Genomic DNA, 22,677 nt, shown 5'->3' with positions numbered 1-22,677 from the left:
AAGAGAACTCCCTTTATAACTTCAGAGGATTTGCTGTCCTCAAGAAATTAACCTGCCCTCATGCAAATCTTTGCAAGTCTTTTGTTTTTAGTAACGTGCAAATGCCTTTGCTGCAGAGCTCAATGTTGTCTTCCATATGCGTGGAAACTGTGTCAAGAATTGAAATGGTATGATACATCACGTTTCTGACCACGGACTGATAAAGAAAAATGTTCATACATGCAAGTGAAGAGAGCACAGGAGATACAGTGTCAATATCCATAGTCAGGCAGGATAAGGAAAGCATGTATAGCCACAGCCTTTGGAGAACCCACATGTGTTTTTTTCATGAGAAAATAGATATATTTTTAATACATAGTCAATTATCTATAAGGCATGAATTCTGCTGCAGGATTTTTCTTTACTGTAAACTGAGTTAGTTCATATATATATATACATATATACACACGCATGTAGCTTTTCAAAAAAAAATTTCTCTGCCACTTGTTTCTGACTTGACTTGCAGCTGACGTTTTGGATACCTTCATTATAATAAGTGGGCATACTTATTCCTTCAGATATTTCAGACAATGTTATTCAGAAAAAGTGCATTATACCCTCTTGGGTTTCTAAGCCTGTTACCTTCCCCCACATACGGATGCTTCAGAGGTCCTCTCCCTGCTTATTTTAATTTCAGAGAAGTTTCAAGGGATGGAGGACAGGCAAAACAAGTACAGAGCTGCATAGTAATTAATCAGCAAGGGTAGAATACCTTATTTATATTTGCAAAATAAAGCTGTACTTCAGCTTCTGAGAATAAATTATGTAAGTTTGTACCATGAGCAGATTTTATCTGGTTAGCATACTTGGAAGAGCTGTGTCATTAGGACTATATGTCTACCAGTTCAGGTCACACGATAACACATTACTGCCTCGTCTTTTCATTCTCTCAGCCATGTGAGTGGACACAGTTTAGGTAACAAGGTGTGTGGTGTGTAATCCTTAGGGCTAATGATACATGTGGGAGAATGCTGGCACAGAATAATGGCTAGCAATGTACTGAGCCTTTTTCCTATTGTATTTTTAATTTAAAACCAAACAAATGACCAAAACAAACAAACAAACAAACAAACAAAAACCACCACCACCAACAGGCTCCACCCCCTTGAGATTCCCCAAAATTTAACACAACTTTTCATGGTTGATTGGTAGGCATGCAGATGTTGTGCCTGAATGTTAATAGTGCAAAGTGATGAATACTTTTTGTGGTATGGAGGAATAGCACAGAATAGGGACTTAGAAGTCAGCCTGGTAACTCTATTTCATTCAGGATAAAATTAGCCTTAAAATGCTCTTAAGAATAGAACTAAATCAAATGACAAAAATATTTTTTCAAATATCTTAGCTGTGTTTCAGGGGTTATAGCTACTTTGTTAGCCAAGTGACTAAAAGGATTTCACTGTGATACCATGAAGTTCTTGACAGTGCAGGTGAAAAAACAAATTCTTTTTTTTCCCATTTTCCCAGTAATGTTTTCCTAGTTAAAACATACAGTAATCTCTTGGAAAGTTACCAGAAGGTCCCTTCTCTTCCTTTTGACCTTTTCACATCTTCTGTCCAGTACTGCTCTCTTTTACCTGTTGACACACTGGATGCCATAGTCTGAGATAGAAATCACTGAAACGTCACAAGTTGAGCTCCTGAGAACGATATATTGTTAGTCTTTAGAAATAAGCATACAACACAAGGTTACATGAGATAGGTAATTCAGTTGGTCAGATTGTTGGATCACACCTAAGTTTTAGAAAGATTTCAGAGTAATAAAACGAAATATATTAATACCAAAGAGAGAATCCGGTATCAGGATGTATTTTAATGCAACTCAGTGTTTCATTAAGTTGTCTTTAATTATAGCAATAATTATTAAAAAGTAATAATGCTCTTCTTGAATGTGCATCTTTCAAATGGACAGATAGCAGCAGCAGTTGGGAATTAGCAATTACTTGTCATGTCTCAAAGACTGATGGTTGGACTTGATGATCCCAAGGGTCTTTTTCAACCTAAATGAATCTATGACTGCAATGGCTTTTGGCTTGTAGGTTGATAACACTAGTGAATATCTCTCAACTACAGGCAACTTTTACAAGATGAAGGAAAAGGTTTATAACACAATGGTTTTAAAACTATATATGCTAGACAGACATACAGCATATATGAGATTTTTGAGTTATCTTAGAAGAGCACTGATGTATGAAAAATAGTTTTGTTTTTAAGGCAGTTGCTACTAGGTGCAATTGCTGTGAGTTCTGCATTATAAACTGTAGCATTTAGGTTATCGTCAGAGCTTTTTTTTTTTTTTTTTCCTGTTATAAGAAGGTGCATCTTGGGTAACCTGGCTCTTTGTCCACCTGTCATTGAAATCTGTAGCAATTCTGTAGGTTCCCTATGCTATTTTTTAACTGTATGTAACAGTTAAGTTTGAGATTAGGGAAAAATATAACTTTCTTGTTACCTATTGCCTTTTTCTCTGTACTCAGTGAATAGGAGGAGCAATTATTTTGATTTTGCCTAATTTTATGCATTTGAAAATTCTCCCCTAATTCTCTTCACACAGAGAAAAATTTCCCTGTCGTGCACGCATTTGAAATATTCCATGCTAAGTCAAAATCACAGTCCATCTTTGCGTGCTGAAAAGTTAGTGTAATCTCCTAGCGATCTGCTATTGCTCTTGAGTATTGGTCTAGCAGTTCTTGGTTTACATTCCGATGCTTCATTTATCACAATCCACACGTTAGAACTGACCTACATGCTTATGGCAGTATTTGGAAATCTGCAATTATTTTTTCCTTCCCTAATGAGTAATTAAGCCTCCTTGCCATAGATGCAGAAACTTCCTTTAAAAAAAAAAAAAAAATCAACATTATCAACTGTAAATGTTTGTCTGATACCAGCTGGGAGTTCAATAGTGCCACAGAATGTTATTAAAGCTTTATAAATGAGTCATTGAAGGCTTGACTGACCTCTCCTCAGAATCATTCTTTTCCTATTCTTCCTAATTATATCTTTTCTGTATAAAACTTGTCATCATCAACCAACCATAAAGCTTCCAATTAAGAAGCAAATACGCTTCCCCCATTCTTTTTCAATATACAGTTATATTAATATCCCTTAATTGAAAGGGAAGGATTTCTTTGTGTTTTAGTGAAAAGCCTGAGGATTGCATCAAATATGGTTTAAAGTTGTTGGAATCCTAATAAGCAGAACCTGATCTACAAGCTAAAGGTCTGCAGAGGGATTTATATTGATAAAGTACATTTGTAGGAGGCCCTTAGCTCTCTCCTGAACGTGTGCAAGTTGGATGGAACAGAAGAAATTTAATTAAATAATCAGCTCATCTCAAGGGCCTTTTTTTTTTTCTTTCTTGATTATATCAAGAAACTTAATGAATAAGAATGCCATGGAACTACCTAGATAATGTATATAACTTGCCTCTTGGTTAAGCTATCCCTTTATCTTAGGCAGGAAATTAATCTTTTGGGCTATAGATTTAAAGAGAATTGCCTGTATCAGAATTTTGTGTAGGACACAATTATTACAGAAAAATGCCAGTTTCCCATCTCAGTAGAAACGTGTGCATCTTTCTGCCGGAGATAAGAAGTTGCCTTTTTTCAGTCAGGCAGGGTTGTCTCTGATAACCCCTGATGTACAACAACTTGGATTGTATCAGGCTGGTTTCAGACATGGGTGGAAGGTTTTCTCTTGCCTGCTCATTCTGAGGTGTGAATTTTATCCCGCACAGTTGTGATATTGTATAACTTGTCTTGTGCTGTAACAGCTATAAGCAGATAAACAACTTAATTCTGACCCTAATGTGGTCAGTAGTCACCATACACTCCGCTCAGGTATAATCTGTCAAGGCAAAGTTGCTTCTGTTCTTGAAGTCTAAGAAGTTTGTCTGCTGCCTTGAAGTCTAAGCGTTTTCCTGTCTGAGACCTAGCTCTTTGATGGGTTGTTTATGTGCCATATCAAATCACCTTTCAGAGCGTTTGGTGAACAGCATCTAACACCTGCAGGATAGATGGCACCACTGATCATTCCTGTAAGTCTTTGCCCACGCTAATGGTGTACTGGATTTTTTGTCCTTCACAAGTAATTTTTATCATTATTGTTGTTCGTAGTTTTCTTTTATCAACTGGGTTTTGGTTGTGTCAGACTAAATCCTTCTGGGTGCTTCTCAAGGCACATAGCGAAGTAAAACTGCAAAATTTTGTGGGACCATACAGCAATTAAAATCTTTTGTTCAAACTAACTGCTTGTCACAATTAAGCATAATTTCTTTTGAAACAAATTTCAGGGTTATATTCTAGGAAGAAATGTGGTGGGGCAGGGAGCTCTCTATTACATTAGTGTTAAATATTACCTAGTGAAAGAACGCTGGGGTTTTCATTTCTTTGCACAAAGAGGTGAGATGAAAATGCTAAGTTGAAGTAGACAAGTTAAGAGAAAATAAATACCTTTTAGACAACAGAATTGATGGTTGTTAAGGATTCTGTATTGCATTTGAAAGAAGTTTGCAGAGTGGCTGCAGTTTTATGTTACTGTTACTAACGTGCAAGTAGCAGCTTGATGGGTATGTAATACTGTATTCCTTCTTCATCTCTTTTGCAGAGAGGAGTCAGGATAGCACTGCAGCAGTGCTGTCTGATTCCAGTTCCACGCAGGATATGTTTAATGAGCCTGCCAGTTCTCAAGACAGCCTGAGGAAGACTTACACAGAGAAGAGGATTTCTACTGCCTGTGCTGATGCACTGATGCCCAGCAAAGAGACCCTGGGATCTACAGAGGAAAAGAGTATGCTCATTTTAATAGATAATGTCAGCTGGTACATTCTCATTAAAATGTTTCTTCTGGCATGCAGAAGCACTGAAATATGCTGCACTGTGGCTGAGAATGTTAACTAGGCATTATTGCTGCATATATGTGTGTAGTTTAAAATTAGAACCGTGCTTTGCCCATGTGGCCATCATCCCAAATCGTAATGCCTGTTAGACTTCATAAATCAGAGAATCGTGATAAACTGCCATCCGCGGTGGCCCTGTGACTGGTTTGCCTTCTCTTAGGTTATTACTTAGAGATATGAAACACCGAAGAAAGACTAGGTAGTTGAGAGTTGTTATTTTAAGGTAACCTCGATCACAGGATTTTCTCTTTTCCCCAGATGTAGACGCCCTTTCTGTTCTGGCCCAGTAACAGCTTTATATTCAGTACTTAAAAGAGTACAAGTAGTAGAATTAGATGTTTTATTCCATTGGATACTTTATTTTGGTGGAGAGTGGAATTGCTTTCTACTACATTTTTCCATATATAATAGAACTAAGTCTTTTGTATTCCACTGGAAAAACTGTTTCAGATTTTTTTTAGTCTTTATCCAGAAGCTGGAATTTCCTTCTCTGTTGTTTTGCACAGTTGGATATGGCAGTAGAGAGGCTGGACTTCACTAGGGAAAGAGACAAACCGGATGTATTAATTTTGCCCACCTTTCCGGGTTGTAGGCCCTTTGTGTGTGAAGTCTTTGCCAGTTCAGACCGTGCTGTACTCTCTTCCAGTTTCACAGACCCGCATAGCGTGGGATGTGGATATCCCTAATTCACTTGACTGATCTCACTCGGAGCAAGTGCCCTCAAGCCATCTTTATGTTCACAGACTTTGATATCTTGCTTTCTTGTTTTTAATAATATTTTACTTCAGTCTTGCTTGAGCTAGGGAAGTCTGCGGTGATGCTTGCATCAATGTGAAGTAGATGTCAGTTCCTGGTTTTGTAAAATAGCACTTATGCAATCACTAAATCCAGTAACCTTTTGAGTGTTGGACTAAAACCATGACTCTTCTTCAGGCTTGCAGTGAGTTAGTTGTGTTATTGTCATCAGTTGTCTTTCAGGAAAACTATTGAATCAATTCTTGCGTGAATCAATTCTTGCATTACTGACATTTATTAGAACAAATGTTGTAACTGTAAAGTAGCTTCCTGACTTACTCTCTCCCAAGTCCTATTCAATATCAAGGTTTCTTAAGGCTTTCTAAACATAAATGGTACTTCTATGGTTTTTATTCATAATGTGTGTTTTACTTGCACTAGATGGAACATGCTTTCATTCCCTATGCTGTATGAGCTAATATTTTTCCAGTTATTTGAATCATCCTCAGCTTAATTAAACAAAATACAAAACCAAAGCAAGCTCTTTTTAAGTGAAAGGTCCATAGACATGCCACATAAAAAGTATTTGAAAAAAACACTGCCAAGAAATGCTTGAGAAAATGCACCATAAAGCTATTTTTATATGAAAATCATGATGGATACATACGTTATCCAAATAAATTGTGAAAAAATTCTGTTCTGGAAAACAGACTTGACTTGACGTTCAGCTCTATTGGAGAAAAAGGAGCAGCTTCATACTTGAGTACGAAGTATACTTTAGTAAATCTGTAGGCTAGAGATGAGATATAATGCAAGAGGCTCTTTATCTTAGGAAAGGTAAGAGAGTAAAATTGCAAGCTCCTGTTGTCACAGATCTTTTCTGAAGTAAGATTTGATATCCTTCATGAAAAGATAGACCAATTATGAGTTACCAAGTTGACTACAAAAATATTTGGGTAAAACTGTAGGTCATGCATTATCCAAAAGGCCAGATTAGCTGCTGCTAATTGTTCTTTTTGTATTTTTAGTGGGGACTGCTAGCGTTAGGTCAGAGGTTGGACTCGATGATCTTGAGGTCTCTTCCAACCTAGAAATTCTGTGTCTGTGTGTCTGTGTCTATTTTGGAATTGTGTTCTTCTAGATAGATTGTTAAGAATAATACGTTTCACTTGGCAGGGTGGCTTTAATTTTCTGTTCCTTTCTTTGCAATAGAATTTCACTGAATTTAGTCTTACTGTCTTCCTCTGCCACCACCCCTCCCTCCCCAGTTACCTTCCAACACAGTATACACTGCACTGTGTAAGGTATGCTGAATTCTTACTACTGCACAGGTAAAAGGCCCAACTAAGACTATTGAGAGATCAGTATGTAGCTCTGTTAACAAGCTGAAGATGTCTATTCTTAATGTTTAATAAGTCGTCATCTTTTTTCACTTGCTAATTCTGTCTGTGCTGTAATGAAGAAAAGGACTGTCATTTGTTGTAGTTCATTTTTGTCATTTTGCATAGGTCATTTGCCATTTTATCATTTTCATTGTCATTTTTTCTTCTTTTAATATTTCAGTGGCAGGAAAATCAGAAGAGCTGCTGGAAAGCTCAGAATCTTACCATCCTGCTGAGCCTACTGGCCAGAAAATTCTGTTAGATCCTCAGCCTGCTTCTGGCAATCCCACCAAAGCTGCCGTCCTCCTACCATCACAGTGGGACTGCAAGAAGAAAGCTGAACCTTGTGGAGATTCATCTGAATTTCCTCAGGGTCTTCCAGCAGACCTTGAGGAGCAGCGGAAGTTCCTGACAGAGCAGTGCATCGCCTCCTTCTGTTTGTGCCTCAGCCGCTTTCCTCAGCACTACAAGAGTCTCTACAGATTGGCTTATCTGTACACATACAGCAAAACACACAAGGTGAGCAGGCCACTGATAGAATAGCTGACTAGCTGCATTTGTTGTAAAATTTGTGAATACCGTAAATAATCTGTGTTACTGTTTGTACTGATTCAGAAGTCAGTGTTAAAATGTAGCAGGTAAGTTTAGTTCAGTTTGGACCGGAACTGTACTTCGGGAAGTCTTTGATTCCTAGATTGTTTTATTTGTGTGTGTGAGGCCATATGAGTACAACGTGCCTTTTTCATTGATGAACTAAGTTACTTTGTGTCATTCACCAGAAAATTACCTTTTAGATATGTCACATAAATGAAAATGTTCTTTTAAAATTGAAGATACTTGCTGCTTTTACTGAGTAACTGGACTGAAAAGTTACTTGGAAGCAGAAATTCATGAGTGTTGGTGTAAACACATCACATGACAAAGATAAACTTTCTGGGTATCCTAGGTCTTTGTAGAATGAAAGTTTTCCCAGTGTCGGAGCGTGGAGATCGCTAGCAGTTTGGGTCCATGTTCTGAACAGCACATATACAATTTTTTTCTCCAGCTCCTTTACTTTGTATTTACATCCCATTTAGTTCAACAAAATTATTTGCTGTTTAGAAATCATTGAATAAAATTCAGCTGGAGATCCTACTGATCATTAGCTGATGATTTTGGGTTAAATGGGCATAACAATGTCTTGGTCACTGTAGTATTACCAGTTTCAGTTTAAAGTGAGGGTAAAATAACTTCCTTCCAATATCTTTGCATGTTCTTCATAGTAAAATTAATTTTGAAAGCCTTGAGCTACAAGTCACCACTATTTTGATTTAAAATTTTATCTTACTTCTGCATGTTTCTGTTATTACATACTTCTGTTATTATAATCCCTTGTCTTTCTGAAGTATGCTAGTAAAACATGCATGAAAAGTAAGCAGAAATTATGAGAGCTGTTTCACTAATTGTCAGAATGAAGGTTTGAGCTCACAAATTTTGTATTTGGAAAACTTGTGCAAATGCTGCAGTGCATCGCTTCCCAAATTATCTTTCCCACCACTGAAGCTTTTGTGAATTGAATTTCCAATGTGTTGTCTAATAGGGGCAGGAAGGTAATGGAAACAACTAATACTGTTTTCTTCGTAGCAGAACACCCGTTTACAGTACTGCTGCAAATTGAGCAGTAGCATGTATTAGCAGTCTATTGAAAGGTGATGAATATTTCATTTGGCTGTAGAGTGATTATCCAGAAAAATATGACCGTTTTTTAAAGATAATATGTTTTGAAAACATTCTTATGCTGTTTGTATGTGACAGTTGTTAATTTTTTTATGGAGCTAATCATTAAGAGGAGCTGCAGATTCATGCAATCTGTCATTACTGTTGCTGACAAATGATTTTATATCAACATTCAACAGTGAAAGGCTGCCTGTTTTCAATTCATTGGTTCTAGTAGCATGTCCTTGCCTGAGGAACTACTTGCCAAAATATCTTTTTTTTTCCCCAGTGATGATGCCTCTTCTTCTGCTCTTTGTATCTCTATATAAAATAACAGCTCAGTGATTTTGGATGTTTTTCTGTATGAAATGCACAGTGTTGTCTAAATTTATCTTGTCTTGGAACTCAGAAAAATTGAATCTTGCCTGTTTGAGCCTGGTAGGTATCAGGTTGGTTTCAGCTAGTATTGTTGCATTTTACTATCTGTATTTATTTTTTTAACAAACAACTACTCAACACTGGAAGAAAAAAATCTTCCTACTAGTGTATTTAATCTACATACTTTCAGGAGATGGTAATTTTTTCTTAGACACCTCATGTGAATTCTTCTGTAGAACAATGTCAAATATCTGTGTGTTAATGGTACGCTACTGCATTTCTAGTGGAAGTTTTACTCCTGAGCAAATGTAAAACACAAAATGTATCTATGCATTTGCAGCAGCAATTGGAGTAAGGAATATGCTTAGATATCCTGGTGATGAGCCTGATTTTAAAAAAAAATAGGTAAATTAGATCAGGTTGAGTTGTTGTGGGGGCAGACTAGGTTACTGGTAAATTTTTAGAAACATGAGGTTAATTTTAAGTATATAACCATCTTGGAAAATTCAGCAATTGTGTGCCAGTGCCAGAAATATGTATGAAAATTTAGACTGATGGCCAAAATTCATGTTTGGCCAGGAAAGGAGCAGATTGGCAGGCCTCCATAGTGCACAGAAAAACAAATTTTCCATATGCAATCTGTTTTCTCCCATTTTACAGTATTACTGGCTTTGCTGTTGCAAGATTAGTAAAAATAGTTGAGTGTGTTTTTTTTAACATCCTTTTCAAAATCTTTCAACATTGTTTGGCTGTGTAGTCTATTGTTTTTTCCTGCAAAATTCCTGTTTACTCTTTGGAGGCTATTTATTTTATTATGTTATCACAGCAAATTTTTACATAGATGTTTTTTATTGGAACAAATAGACAGGAACTTAAGGGTGAATTTTCAAAAGTTACTTCATTGCCAGTTTGGGCAATAGTTTTAGTTTCCCGTTTGCATTGTGTCTCTCTTGAAGAGAAGTTTTCATCCTTTGTGATGTTAGGATTTTACCTCCACTGTGGCTGTTGGCACAGTTGGGAAGGGCAGGAAGACAGAACTTGGCAAGAGATTGTTCATCACTGTAACTAAAACACTTTGTGGACAGTGAGTAGCTGCGTTATGGTGTCAGGGTTCAGTGTGTAGAAGTGGCGTTCTGCAACCAGTAGATTGTCAGAAAATAAAAACACATGCTTTTTTATCCTGCAATAAAAAATCCTTGGTCTGCTCACAGATGCTGTTTGTATAACTTTAGATTTTTTAATATCTTCTATTATGTCCGTTATTAACAGATCTTGTAATGCTTTTTGACAAACGTTTGCTACCATCATGGTGAACACGGTATATAAAATACTATTAGTAATTTAAAGCTGGGATACTTGACAAACTGTTGCAGTTCAGTACCTGATCCTCTGTGTATTCACTGAGGAAGTGTGAAAGTCCACTTGTTTTGTGAAAGATACTTTTTTAAAAAATATTAGCACAGCTCCAGTGTCATGGTATGCATTTACCACTGGCTTAGATTATTTCTAGTGAAATGTCCTCTGCTACATTTTCGGGATGAGGTTATGAATTTTTGTTCAGGAAGACTATGAATTCACTGTCATATTGTTCTATCCCATAGATTTTATAATATTACTCATCCATCAACTGGGTAGAGACATAGTAATTTATGTACTCTAAGGCTAGTAATACCGAGTCCTTGCTGAGATCCAATAACCATGATCCATTTCACAACAGAGACAATGCGGTCTGCCTGAATGTACTGATGAGTTGTGTTTTATGTTCTTTCTGGGAAGGTAACGGTGGATGTGCTAATAATTAGAATTGTTTGAGTGTCTTTCTGATTTAGGTGTTGGCTGAAGAAATTAATGTCAGATATTGTCGTATGTTACCAACGTGATAGTCAAAACAGGCATAATAAATATATGCATGTATAAATTACAAGATTATATGTAGGTTTAACATACAGACAGGCATAATCTGTAAGTTTAATATATCTAAGCCTTTCAAGTAGCAACGGTTTGTAAAAGTTTGTTTAAAATGCTATCCTGCAAGGATAGCATTTTAAAATAGTCTTTTTATTTTTCTTCTATTTGATGCAGTGACGCTATGGTGTGTGTTTGGTGTTGTTTTGTTTTTTTTTTAAACAGAGGGAAGGATTAAAGCGTAGTAGGATGTTCTGTACACCTCTCAGCAACACTTCATGGAGTTTCCAAGTTAGGAATTAGTGGTTTTTGACACCCTTGAGCTAAAGGGTATCTGTCTCTGAAGCGCCTCAGATTTCCAGTTGGTTGACCATAAACGATTTTTCTTTCCCTCTTGAACAATGCGGTAAACTTTTCTGCAAGTTATTGTACCCTGTCAGTCATCTTGGCTTTGAATCTTGGGGTGATGAAGATGTGGGAGGCAACAGCTGAACCGGAAAGAATGCTTTGTAATTTCCCTGAGTCAGAAAGCTAAATCCAGCATTTCAGACCAGCAAGCAGTGTGCCAGGAGGAATAAATCTCTTTTGCTATGTCCTGAATCCCTTTACCCACTCCTAATAACTTCATCAGCCAAAAACAAAGCAGAGAAGAGTCTGTGAAATCTAATGAGTTAAGACCTGTTCAGGCATATTTGCTGGGAATCACTGATCATGATGATTTAAGAAGAAGGGTAGTGGAGAGTCTGTAACTACATCTTTTATTCCCATTAGTTTTGATTGTGTGAAGTTACCGTATAATTGCACCATTTGTCTGAATGATCTTTTTTGCTCCTTGCTAGGTTACTGTCATCATATTCAATAAAAGCCTGTGAATTATATGTCCCATATACATGCCTGTGAATGGTCAGTATAATGTGCATAGCAGATCACCAGGGCATGACACTGCACTTAATGATCTCTTTCCATTTTCAGTATAAAACTAAGATTCAGGATACATCTATAGCTAAAATTTGTTTAGACTGGGATTTGGATTTTGTTTTCCTTTGTTTTTTATGCAGTGGTTTTAACAGTAAGATCACACGGCTAAAAAATTAGGCAATTTTTTCTTTTGTTTTTCACACTTTGAATATTCTTATGCATATGATGACTATGATTGACATAAAATAAAACATTTATGTGCCTGGCTCATGAGAGTTACAGTAGGCTTATTTTTGCTGGATTCTGATTTCATTCAAAACAGGATGGCTTTCGTGGAAGACCAAGCTTTTGTAGGTTCTTTTTTTGTTGTATTTTCTTCTTTATGTATCTCAGAGTATTTTATAGTCATAGGTCAATAGAATTACAGAAAGACATAGTACAAAAGCAGTATGGTTAAAAAAAAAAAAAAAAAAGAAAGAAAGAAAAGGTCAGGTTTATATACTTTGCTTTCTTCAATCTTAAATTTGACATTATTAAATTGAGTGGTCACCCTGACTAGCCAGGAAGTACCTTGTGATATTTGTGAATGAATGTGTATTCGTCCCTTACCAGAGGGAAAGCTACACAAACCCTTGACAGTTGTATGTTGCAATTAGGAAGGTCCTGTGTAAGTACTCTATATCCATTCTCTGAATGAAGTATTTTTGACATCCGTAAATATCTGGTTAATATTTCCAATGTTCAGCTCTCTTGCACATGAATCCATAACAATCCCTTTAGCATTTTGCTAAAATGGATGCTTCAGTTCTGTAAGACGTTGGAGGTTTCTGCATGACTACTGTCATTAGGACCAAGTGCTTATGATTAGGCACGGCTTTTACTGTTTCACCAGAATCTTATAAAGAAAACCATCTGGAAAACAAGCTAAGATTTTTGTTAACAACAACAACAAAGTATTGAGGCAATTTTACAAGTGGAATATACTTGTTGGATGGGCATGATTAAATCAAATTTATGATTCACAGAAGCGTATCTCCAGCCCACTGACAACAAATCAGAATTCACCATTATAACTTGCCTCTATAGAACCAAACAGCTTCCTCTTTCAGTTGTTTGCTCTGTTAAGTTGTAAGGAAAACAAACAAACAAAAAACCACCACCACCAAAACAAGACAAAGCACAGCCTAATACTATTTTCTAATACCGAAAGAAATAAAATGAAGTAAAACAAACCTCTGTCAGTAAAGCCTTATGATTAATAATTGTCTCATCTGTTTGTAATCCTAAATACCATGTTATGCCTGGAGCCAACAGCTGTCCCTAGTTCTCCACTACACAAGAGATGTTCATGCATTGAACTAGTGCTTTTATGAATTTTTGATTGTTGTCTATCATTTATTCTCCTCCCAATGCTTTCTTCATGAACTCCTTGAGCACTTTTAACTAAATTCAATGACAAGCATGGAATTTTTCAAAGAGATTAAGTAAAATTACATGGAGGGCAATGGCTGATTAGAAAGATAAAAGGCCTGAATTAACCACCCCAGTAAAAGAAGGCTGCAGTTTGGGCTTACTAGTTACCTCTTCTGTTTGGTGGTAGAGCTGGCGTGTACTCTTAGCTGGTGGCTAGCCCTGGGGAAGGGCTAAGGGAGGTGACTTTGAGAGTGTGGTGGGGCAAACTGGAGGGTCAGAGGGTCAGAGAAGAATGGCAGGGGTGGTAGGGTGGGCACAAAGGGACCTGGAGGAAGGCTGTGGGATACCCAGGACACTGAGCTCCACAGTTTGGTGAGAAACTGTATTTTATGTATAAATTATTTCATATTGTGCTTTAATTCATCTTTTAACAAAATTTTAGGTGTTTTAAATATGCTTATAGTGCGGGTTTCTGTAGGTGACAGGAGATAGCAAGTGGATCTCAGTAAACAAAGACAGTTTAAAAGAAATAAAACAAAGCAAGAAAACAAAACTTGTTGGTATGAAGCTGGATTCAGCAGCTGTAGGGGACTGACTAATCCTCTACTGGGGCTGATCAGTCCTCAGTGCTTGCTCTGAGAAGCAAGCTGGCTTCTGCTTCCCAAGGGATGTCATCCCCAAGTCCCATGTTTCTACAAATACTGCTGGAACAGCAGCTATCTGGGAAATGAGAAATCACAATACAGGGTATTCAATAAAAGCAAGTGAGCACTTTTTGTACTTCTACCCACAAGGACATTATCTGCCCCTGCCTGCAACTCACCTGCCCCATTTCTTCCACAGAACCTGCAGTGGGCCCGCGACGTGCTGCTGGGCAGCACTGTCCCCTGGCAGCAGCTGAAGCACATGCCTGCACAGGGCCTCTTCTGCGAGAGGAACAAGACGAATTTCTTCAATGTAAGTTTATACCATTGATAAACAGATCTTTACTTTCTCAGCCATTGTTTTAACACCTGTTTCTCATTTGAAAGGCTTGCAAAAGGCTGTAAAATTCAGCAAAGGCACATTAAATGAGCCACACAATTAGCGAAAGGAAAACTAGAGTTCTATTATGGAGATATTTTTTGCTTGGGTTTTTTCCTCTTGGAGGGAAACACATTAGAGGGTTTATTTCTGATGAGCTTGAAAACATGGGAAGGCATCAATGCTTCCCAGTTACACATCATTTACCATATAATTGGTGCTTGAGACCTTTATAAAATTTATAATGCTGTTCGTCTAAATCATGCTGCTGTTTAATCTTTCTCAGCTGTACTAGTAGTTCTCTTAAACTAGTTGCCCTAAGAAATGTCAGGATTTGGAAGGAGTTTCCTTGTAATCAGCTTCTGTAGTATGGCTCAGCAGAAAGTTTTTCCTAGTCACATAGTAGAAGCAACACTGTCTTGTAGGCTGTCCCTGTGTCTGTGATATCTTTTAGGCCACAGGATTGTCTGTGCCCCTCTCAGTAACATGGGACACAATACTTTCAATACTTAGATGAGCGCTTATTAAATTCCCTGCTGTGACTGAGACTTAAGTGCATTGCTGTTGTCTTCAATATCTTCGGCTTCTCTGTGATATGTTCTAGTTTTTTGTGCCTTCTCTTTCATGAAAGAATTCTGTAGCTGTTTTGTGGCTTATGATGTGTGAGAAGGACCTAGAGATGTTTTGTTTCTTTCTGGATGATGTATATGTGATATGGTTGCCCGTGACTATAGTGACAGAATTTAGTCTCTGCTTCCCCATCCAGTGCTATGTCCTAGCTCTGTTTTAATATCGTAATTCTTCTGTGTTGTTTTTTATTATTTTGTATCTGTTAACATCTGTCTTCATCTTTGTTGTATGTTGTATTAATTAGTACTTCTGTGCATACTTCTCGGTAAGGATACAGTTAGTGCTTTCCTCTGATTATAATCCCTCAGCTGGGCTGAACAGCCAAGGAACACTGACTGGTTCAAAATTGTGTCATGGATCTGTTTGCAAAAAGAGCGATGTCCTTCCATCTTTCTGGAAACAAGTCTTGATTAACCAATACCATCAGCCTGGCAGGGTGTAGACCAAAAAATTGTGACCTGGTTGATGATTACAGGGCTTTGTTCTGGTTATTTCCCTTTAATACTTGTCTGCATTCTCCCTTAAGAATCCTGCAGTGTGATTAACTCTTCAAGCTGGTGAATGCCTTGGCTGTGGTCCAGCTAACCAAGTATCCTCATAGATGTTAATGAAATTATTCAGCATGCTTAAAGTCAAGTGTGCGCTTTGCATGATCAAAGCCGACTTGTTCATCATCGCAGGGTTAAGCGTCAAGAGCATCCTGTATTTTCATGTATGGAGATGTGCAGTGGGCAACTGAGCAACATGGATAAGGGAATATTTCTACTTGAAAATGGGAATTACCACATTCAGAGAGATCACTGGCTGACCTAAATCGTGTCTAGTGTCTGAATGCTAATGCCAGATAATTTAATTGAAAGGTAGATTCCATTGTATCCCTACGTGGATGTTCTCCAGTGTTGTTTTATAAAACAATCATTCCTTACTTCACATATTGATCCTTTTGTATGCTGAAGGATGGAAAGTGCTTGTATAGATACTAGATAGCTGCGTAATAATTCTGTTTTGTAAAACAACAACTTAATTTGCATAATTTAGTGTTATTAATTTTATTTAATAACAAATTAAACACTTTGAAATAAAAGGTAATCTTAATGAAAGGTATATGCTTGTACTGTCCCAGCAATACTGTTAGAACAGGGAGCAGATGTGTGAGAATGATGACCTCAGCTTGGATTTAGGTTTGCCAACAGAGGAGGACAATGTTAGTCTGCAGTCATCCAGGTAGAACACTGCCTCCAGGCTGGAGACGTTTCAGTTTGGGTCTCAAACATTGCAGTGCATCTCAGCTGTGATGACATTGTAACCACAGAGTGCCTCAGATGGACAAAACTACTTGTGGAGGCCTTTGTAAATCTTTGCTAATGTCCTGACTTATTCCTGCGGGCATGTAGGTTAGACTCGCTGCTAGCAGGTACAATATACGTGATAAGCTAAGCATGATTAAATATTTGGTGATGTCATTTTCTACCAGCTATATTTTCAAAATTCTCTTCAAGTAGCACTCTGTGTAGAACGTGTGGCAGTAATCCAGTACAGATGACACAAACATAGCATGGTGAGAAAATCCAGATCCAAGAGGGAAATGGCTACAAGTACCATGGAAAAAAAAAAAAAAAAAAAAAAGCCTGTTAGTGCCTCTAACGTTCCAGAATTGGACAAACCGAAATCTGTGAACAGCTTGGAAAAAACCTCTCTGCCACTGCATTGATTTTGTCTGGGTTAAACCTCAGCTAACTAGCTTGTTCTCATGCAGAGCTCCTAGCCAGGCAGCGGGTAAGCACATGGGCTGCACCATCTGGGTCAGCGCTCAGAATGCAGACTCGTGTGTCATCCCTTGCGTACAGATGGTGTACAGCCCACTGTCCCAGCTAGTGTCTTCACAGAGAGTCAGGTGATAAAGCAGAACTCTGTGGAGCTCTATGCAAGTAAGCAACTACGTGTAATCTTAGAAATTAAATGGCCAACCTTAAGATTTCCTAAGCTTGGTAATGCCCTCTGGGGTAATTTCAACAAAAACACTTTGCTGAGGGTGTTTGTTTACTTCCATATAACATGCTTGGTTTTGTTTTTGAGAACTCTTTAGCCTGTGGTAGAAAAGAATTAATGTCTGAGTGGCTTTCTGTATATATTTTACCGTTGAAATACCTTTTTCCTTTGGAGCAAGTAGCGATAGTTTTTAATCTTTTGTACAGAAGATTCAGGGTTGTTGAAATTATAGCTGACTCAGTTTTACAAGTACAAACAACAGTGGGCAAGGGAGAAAGCTGAGGAGCTCAAAGACAAGTAGGGACTGTGCCAGCCGGTTCCTCCCAGACGTTTTATAAATCATGCATACTCCTAGTAGAATTATTTATGAAATGTTTATGAGAGCACTGTATGAAAAGAAAGAAACCTGGGTAAAGCTGCCTCCCGTTAAATTTTACTGGGGGTTTGCAGGTCTGAATCTGTGTGTCACAGTCTGTTGGCTAATTTGTTAACTGTCACTCAGCTGCGTCTGAAATCTCTTTGAATTTATTTTTTGCTGTCTTCAGAATGAGCAAAAAAGGCACATTTTGCTTAGCCCTGGTTTCCTCATCTGGCATATTAGGAGAGTGTCAGGATGCAGAGAACTCGCCTTTCTATGTTTTATGTAAAGCATGCTCACTGTGTTGTTATACTTTGCTGCTTCCCAAACAGAAGAGAACAGCCCTGATGTTCTAGGGTCGGTGCAGTGATTGTTGCAGTTAGACTTGCAGGAGCTTTAGCAGTGTTTCCATAAATGAATGTCCTAGTCTTTTTTGTTGTACTTTTCTCTGGAACCTGTGTATAAAGGTTTGCTCCAGCTTTCCTCTTCTATGTGTGTGTATGTGTGTAAATATATAGCAAGACTCTTCTTGTTTTAATTTAGAGGGCTCCAGAATGGTTTCTATAGTAACTAAATTAGAAATTAATTCACCGGAGAAAAAAAACAAACATAACATGGCTTTATATAGTAGGGTACTTTTTTATTTATTCAGATTTCATAGCACTATTAATAAAACAAAGTTAAACTTTGTGCGCAGATGATGGGTATTCATCAGTCTGTGGGTGGGTGGTGATTGTGGAAGAAGCATTTTGATGGTTGGGCTCGGTGTTTCAGTAACTTCTCCATATGGCTTAATGTACAGTATTTGTATTTTCCTGGCACGCTTTCCTGTAATAAAGGTCTTGATGTCCATCTTTGGTAACTGGTCCCCATGTAAGGTATATATGGAAACCATGCATGTGCACAATTTTACTATAATGCAGACATTCGTGTGCATTAAGCCTTGCAGGGCTGCAAACCGGTAAGGCTAATTGCTCTATTTCAAATTCCAGAAGAAATGCAGTATTTTTATTCACTTCTGTATCCCCAAAGCTCTTTGTTCTGTGGTCTGAGTGAGCAGGGTCAAAGTAAGGTAGAGTCCACTGGGAGCCAGAAGCTGAGAGAGAGCAGTGGTTTCACTTTAATTGCCATTGTCCTACTGGGTGAGAGCAGGCGCTGCAGTAGACGTGTGCTGTACAGAGCTGCAAGATCTGGATGCTAAGCAGCTGAAGAATAAAGCCTTAAAGTTTGGTACTGCAAGTTTCTAGGGGCGGGGCAATAACCAGCAGGCACATTGTTAATTTCTTGTAGCAGGTTCTTTTCCAGGCTGTGTTTCAGGTTCTGGGGGTTACATCTCTGTCTTTCCAGAGGAAAATTGATTCTGCAAAGTGAGCAAGCTGCAAGGACTGACTCTGCTTTGGAGTTCTGTACAACGCAAGCCATGTGGGCGAATTTAAGATGTAGGAAATAGAGATTTCATAATAGCCTTCAATATAAAATCATGGAGGTAAAGTTGATCAGGATTATTGGAGGGGAAAAAAAAAAAAAGGCAACATGCCTCAGCTTTCCTAGAAGCTGGGAAGTTCTATCAAGGAAGTTTCATTGTATGCCTCAGTTGTTTGTGTATCTTCCCTTAGTCGTATATTACTGGTCACTGTCAGAAATATGGCACTCAGTATATGGGCTTTTCTTTTGATCTGATGCAGACCTTCTTTTGTTTTTAACCCAGCTCCTGAAGTATGACCTCAGCATTAATTTATATTCCCATAACTTGAATTAAAATGCAACATTTGCTACAGAATTTAATGCCTGTTGGCCGTGTGATGTGATAGAGATAACTGTGTGTATATCATCCAAGGGAAGAGTGAAATCTGTTAGGGTGCTCTCCATTATGAAATGAGATCTGTTTGGTCTCCCAGGCATTGTTCTATCCAGCCTGAGTTTGCTACTGATATTGACCTGAGGGACACCAATGGGCCAAGGGCAGCTCTCCAAGGCTGATTGTGGAGCTTGACTGGAGCCTCAGGTTGCTTGTTTCTTACTGTGCATTGGAAAACCCTGAAACTGGAGGCAACAGCTGACTCAAATCACTGGCCCAGAACTTTAACTGCTCTGCTTTCCTTCCTGTCCTTGGCTGGTGATAGATCTGGGTTACTCTTCTCCTGCTCATCAGTTGTGTGTGTGTCTTTTCAGTTGGCAAGTGTGCTTCCAGCTCCTAGACATCTGCTGTGTGGAAAATGAGTCTCCTTAAGAGAACTGGTACCGTTTGAATTAGATTGGGAGGAAAGGGAAAGAGCTTGAAGAAATGTACCGTGCATCCATGTGAGTTGAGACTGTGCCTCAGCATGGTGGGATTTTGTGCCCAGTTATTTATGGGGGCTGTAGGAGAATTTATCATTATATTTGAGCTTATTTGTGATTGCTTGCAATTTTTTGAAAAAATGTTGGTCTTTTTAGCACTTCTAACACCTCATGTGAGTATGAGAAGATGCCAATTCAGTTTTTTAGAAGTCACAAGTGACATGCCAGAAATCACAAGGTCTTAGTTACTTGATTTTGCTTGTCTTGCTTCTGAGTGTTTTGGATGCCATTTTTAGTGTTTTGTATGTCATTTTTATGCAACCACAAGGAAACAAATCATAAAGGAATCAAGGTTTAATTTTAAAAAAACTTCTGATTCCAGCAGCTAGCTAACACTCTAATTAGAGTTAGTACCATTTAATAGGTGCTACACAGAAAAAGTGTCTAGAAAAGACGACCTCCACCATTAGCACTGACCTTCTATACAGCTGGATAAAACGAAATAATGATAGTATAACAACAACAGATATTAATAGTACAATATATTTATTCTTCTTTATGGGGTGGGCAGATAGAGATATCTGGTTAAAGGATGGATAAGTCCCTATGTACTTTAAAAGACGGGGTTGTTCTTAATCTTTTCAGGAGATGGCCATATTCTATCTGTGCAATATCTGTTTTCACTCTGCAGGCCCTAATACACCCTAAGGGAGAGTTTTTCTACTCTGTACAAGTGCCGTTCAGTAAATGCAAATTCTTAATGCCAGCTTTCTGCTGATTATGAAGTATTCAGATGTTAAGTTCAGTAAAAGACACACAGTTTCTTCCCCTGCTAGGAGAGCCAGCTACTTGATGAAATGGTTGACAAGTTAGAAACGAGGACTGTCAGCAGTGCCCTGGAGTGCTGTTAGCAGACTCAGTGCTGCAGGGAAGCTTTGCTGCGAAGGTGCTCGTGTGAGCCAGGGCTGCTGGGCTCAGCCAGCACCCCTCCCTAAGACGAGACAACTGGTGGCCTTGCTGTACCGTGCTGGGGATGCAGATGAGCCACCATGCTGCCTGCCCAGCTTGCTTCCCCTGAAATTTTAACAAGTACTTCATTGCTTTGCCTGCATTCCTGCCTAATGTCATTACAAAGCTATTGTTCTTCAGCTGCGTGAGAAAACCATTTCTGGTGTGGGTGAGGAGATATTTGTGTAGAAAGCTTCCTCGGAGTAAATAAATAAACCCTCCAGGAGTCCCTACTGAAGCAAACAATTCCATAATCCTATGACTTAATTTGTAAATGAAATCAGCTATATAAATGGCAGTTGTTTTGTCATTATGGTAGAAGCTAAAGTGTGGAAGATGGAAGAGTGAAACCAAATCGGTGTTTTTCCCATCCTTTGTTCCTTGATTTTCTTCCTTTTTGGTCTTTGTTAGTTTCCTCAGTTTTCCTTCAGGGTACCCTCTGGGGAGCAGTACCATGGCACAGAAGTGGACGCTCAATTCTGAGCACTGGTTGTTTGAATGTCCACTGAATCACAAGGTAGAGGAACTCGTGCTAACAAATCATTGTGCAGGTGCAGGAAGGCATGTTTGCATCAGTTAAATATGATTCATATTTGTGAGGTTATTTTTGCATCAAGCCTATAAACTTTTTTTAATGAAAGCTTGGATTTCATATAGTTTCATTAATTAAAATGCATAATGAGGTGGCAACCTACCCTTTTCTGAGACTAGGACTGAAAGTCAATTTTGTAAAGTGTCTGTGTGGAAGAAAATCACTGTTTTCTCTTACTCTTTTTAAAATTTACTGTTGTTATTGTCTATATCAAAAGCAGGCAGATCTTTTCTACGTAGAAAAGGTACCTTTTAGAAAATCGACATTTTAGTCAAATAAGCATATTAATTTCCTTTTTTTTTTTTGTCTAGCATGACAGATGGGTTCTACTGGGGAAGGGGAGAGTGCGAAACTGATACTAGTTGCCTCCATAACGAGAGTTAAGATTTCACAATTTCTTTTCTGACAGTTGTTCTGCCAGTAGCTAGCCATTTTCCTTCTTTCCCCCATGTTTTTTTTTTTCAGTTGTAAAGTTAATGTGATTCTACTCATACGCCTCCTGCCCAGATTTTCTAACATTTTAATTGGAAGAATGCTTTTAGTGGGTGCAAAGGAGTATTTTCTCTTGTTCTCTCTTGCTTGCTCTTCTGCGTGCTCGCTCTCTCTTGTGCAATCTTAATACCAACTCTGCAAACAAAGGTAAGCAAAGAGTTAACTGTGCAAGTGAAACTTTCGTAGTGATTGGACTAAGACCAGAAAGCCAGTAAGCAATGAAGTCTTAAAGTTGCCTATAAAAAGCTAGATAACTTTTTCAACCTCTGCCCAACATGTTATTTACAGTTCTTCACTCCATCCTCTTGGAAAAACAGAACTCATCAGTGAAAAATGTCCGTCGTTCACAAGGTTTTCTGTCTCAATATATACACACTGTTCTTTCTGGCTAGCTTTGCAGGCTTCCAAAACCTCGCTAGCACAGATGCCAATAAATCTAAATCCCTGGAGATACAGGCACGGGGTTTTAAACTGTCGTTTGTGCCAGTGGATATTAAACAGGGTGGGTTTCTTGTTTTTTGTTTTTCCTATTTTGTTTCCCTAGGAAAAGTTTCCTTTACTGACTAGATGAATTTTTAGACGAAGGTGAGCTGGAAAACAAACAACCCTGAAAAAGTGAAGATAGGGCTTTATAGCAGAGCAGTTGTCGTGGAGGTTGTAGTGTGTTACAGGACATAAAGCAGTTAGTTTTTAAGCTGGGTCCTAAAAGTTTAACAGCAACCATTTTACCCTGTCTAAACAGCATTTGAAGGGTGGGTGCTGGTTTGCTGGGATAATGTGTGATGAGTGTCCTTTTACATATGTGCAAGGAATAAATCCATAATTTGATTTTGCCATCTGTCAGCTTTGTATCAGATATGGATGGGAGAGTGACCTTTAGACGCTTAACAGGGTTTGTTTTAAAGTAGTGCTAGGTTCTTTCCCTTAAAAGAAATATATA

At 38.2% G+C, this 22,677-nt stretch overlaps 1 protein-coding gene across 3 annotated transcripts in view; it reads left to right on the top strand.

Moving 5' to 3' along the window:
* The window catches only part of CABIN1 (calcineurin binding protein 1), a 107,894-nt gene that overhangs the window by 29,598 nt on the left and 55,619 nt on the right, over positions 1-22,677 (top strand). For all 3 annotated transcript variants that reach the window (XM_032198893.1, XM_032198895.1, XM_032198892.1), the window contains exons 27-29: positions 4,648-4,830; positions 7,238-7,575; positions 14,209-14,322. In XM_032198893.1, coding sequence (XP_032054784.1) covers positions 4,648-4,830; positions 7,238-7,575; positions 14,209-14,322 — 635 coding nt within the window. The remainder of the gene's footprint in view (positions 1-4,647; positions 4,831-7,237; positions 7,576-14,208; positions 14,323-22,677) is intronic.

Source organism: Aythya fuligula, chromosome 17 (assembly GCF_009819795.1).
Source record: "Aythya fuligula isolate bAytFul2 chromosome 17, bAytFul2.pri, whole genome shotgun sequence".
NCBI classification, from domain to species: Eukaryota; Metazoa; Chordata; class Aves; order Anseriformes; family Anatidae; genus Aythya; species Aythya fuligula.
This window is presented reverse-complemented; position numbering and strand designations above follow the sequence as displayed.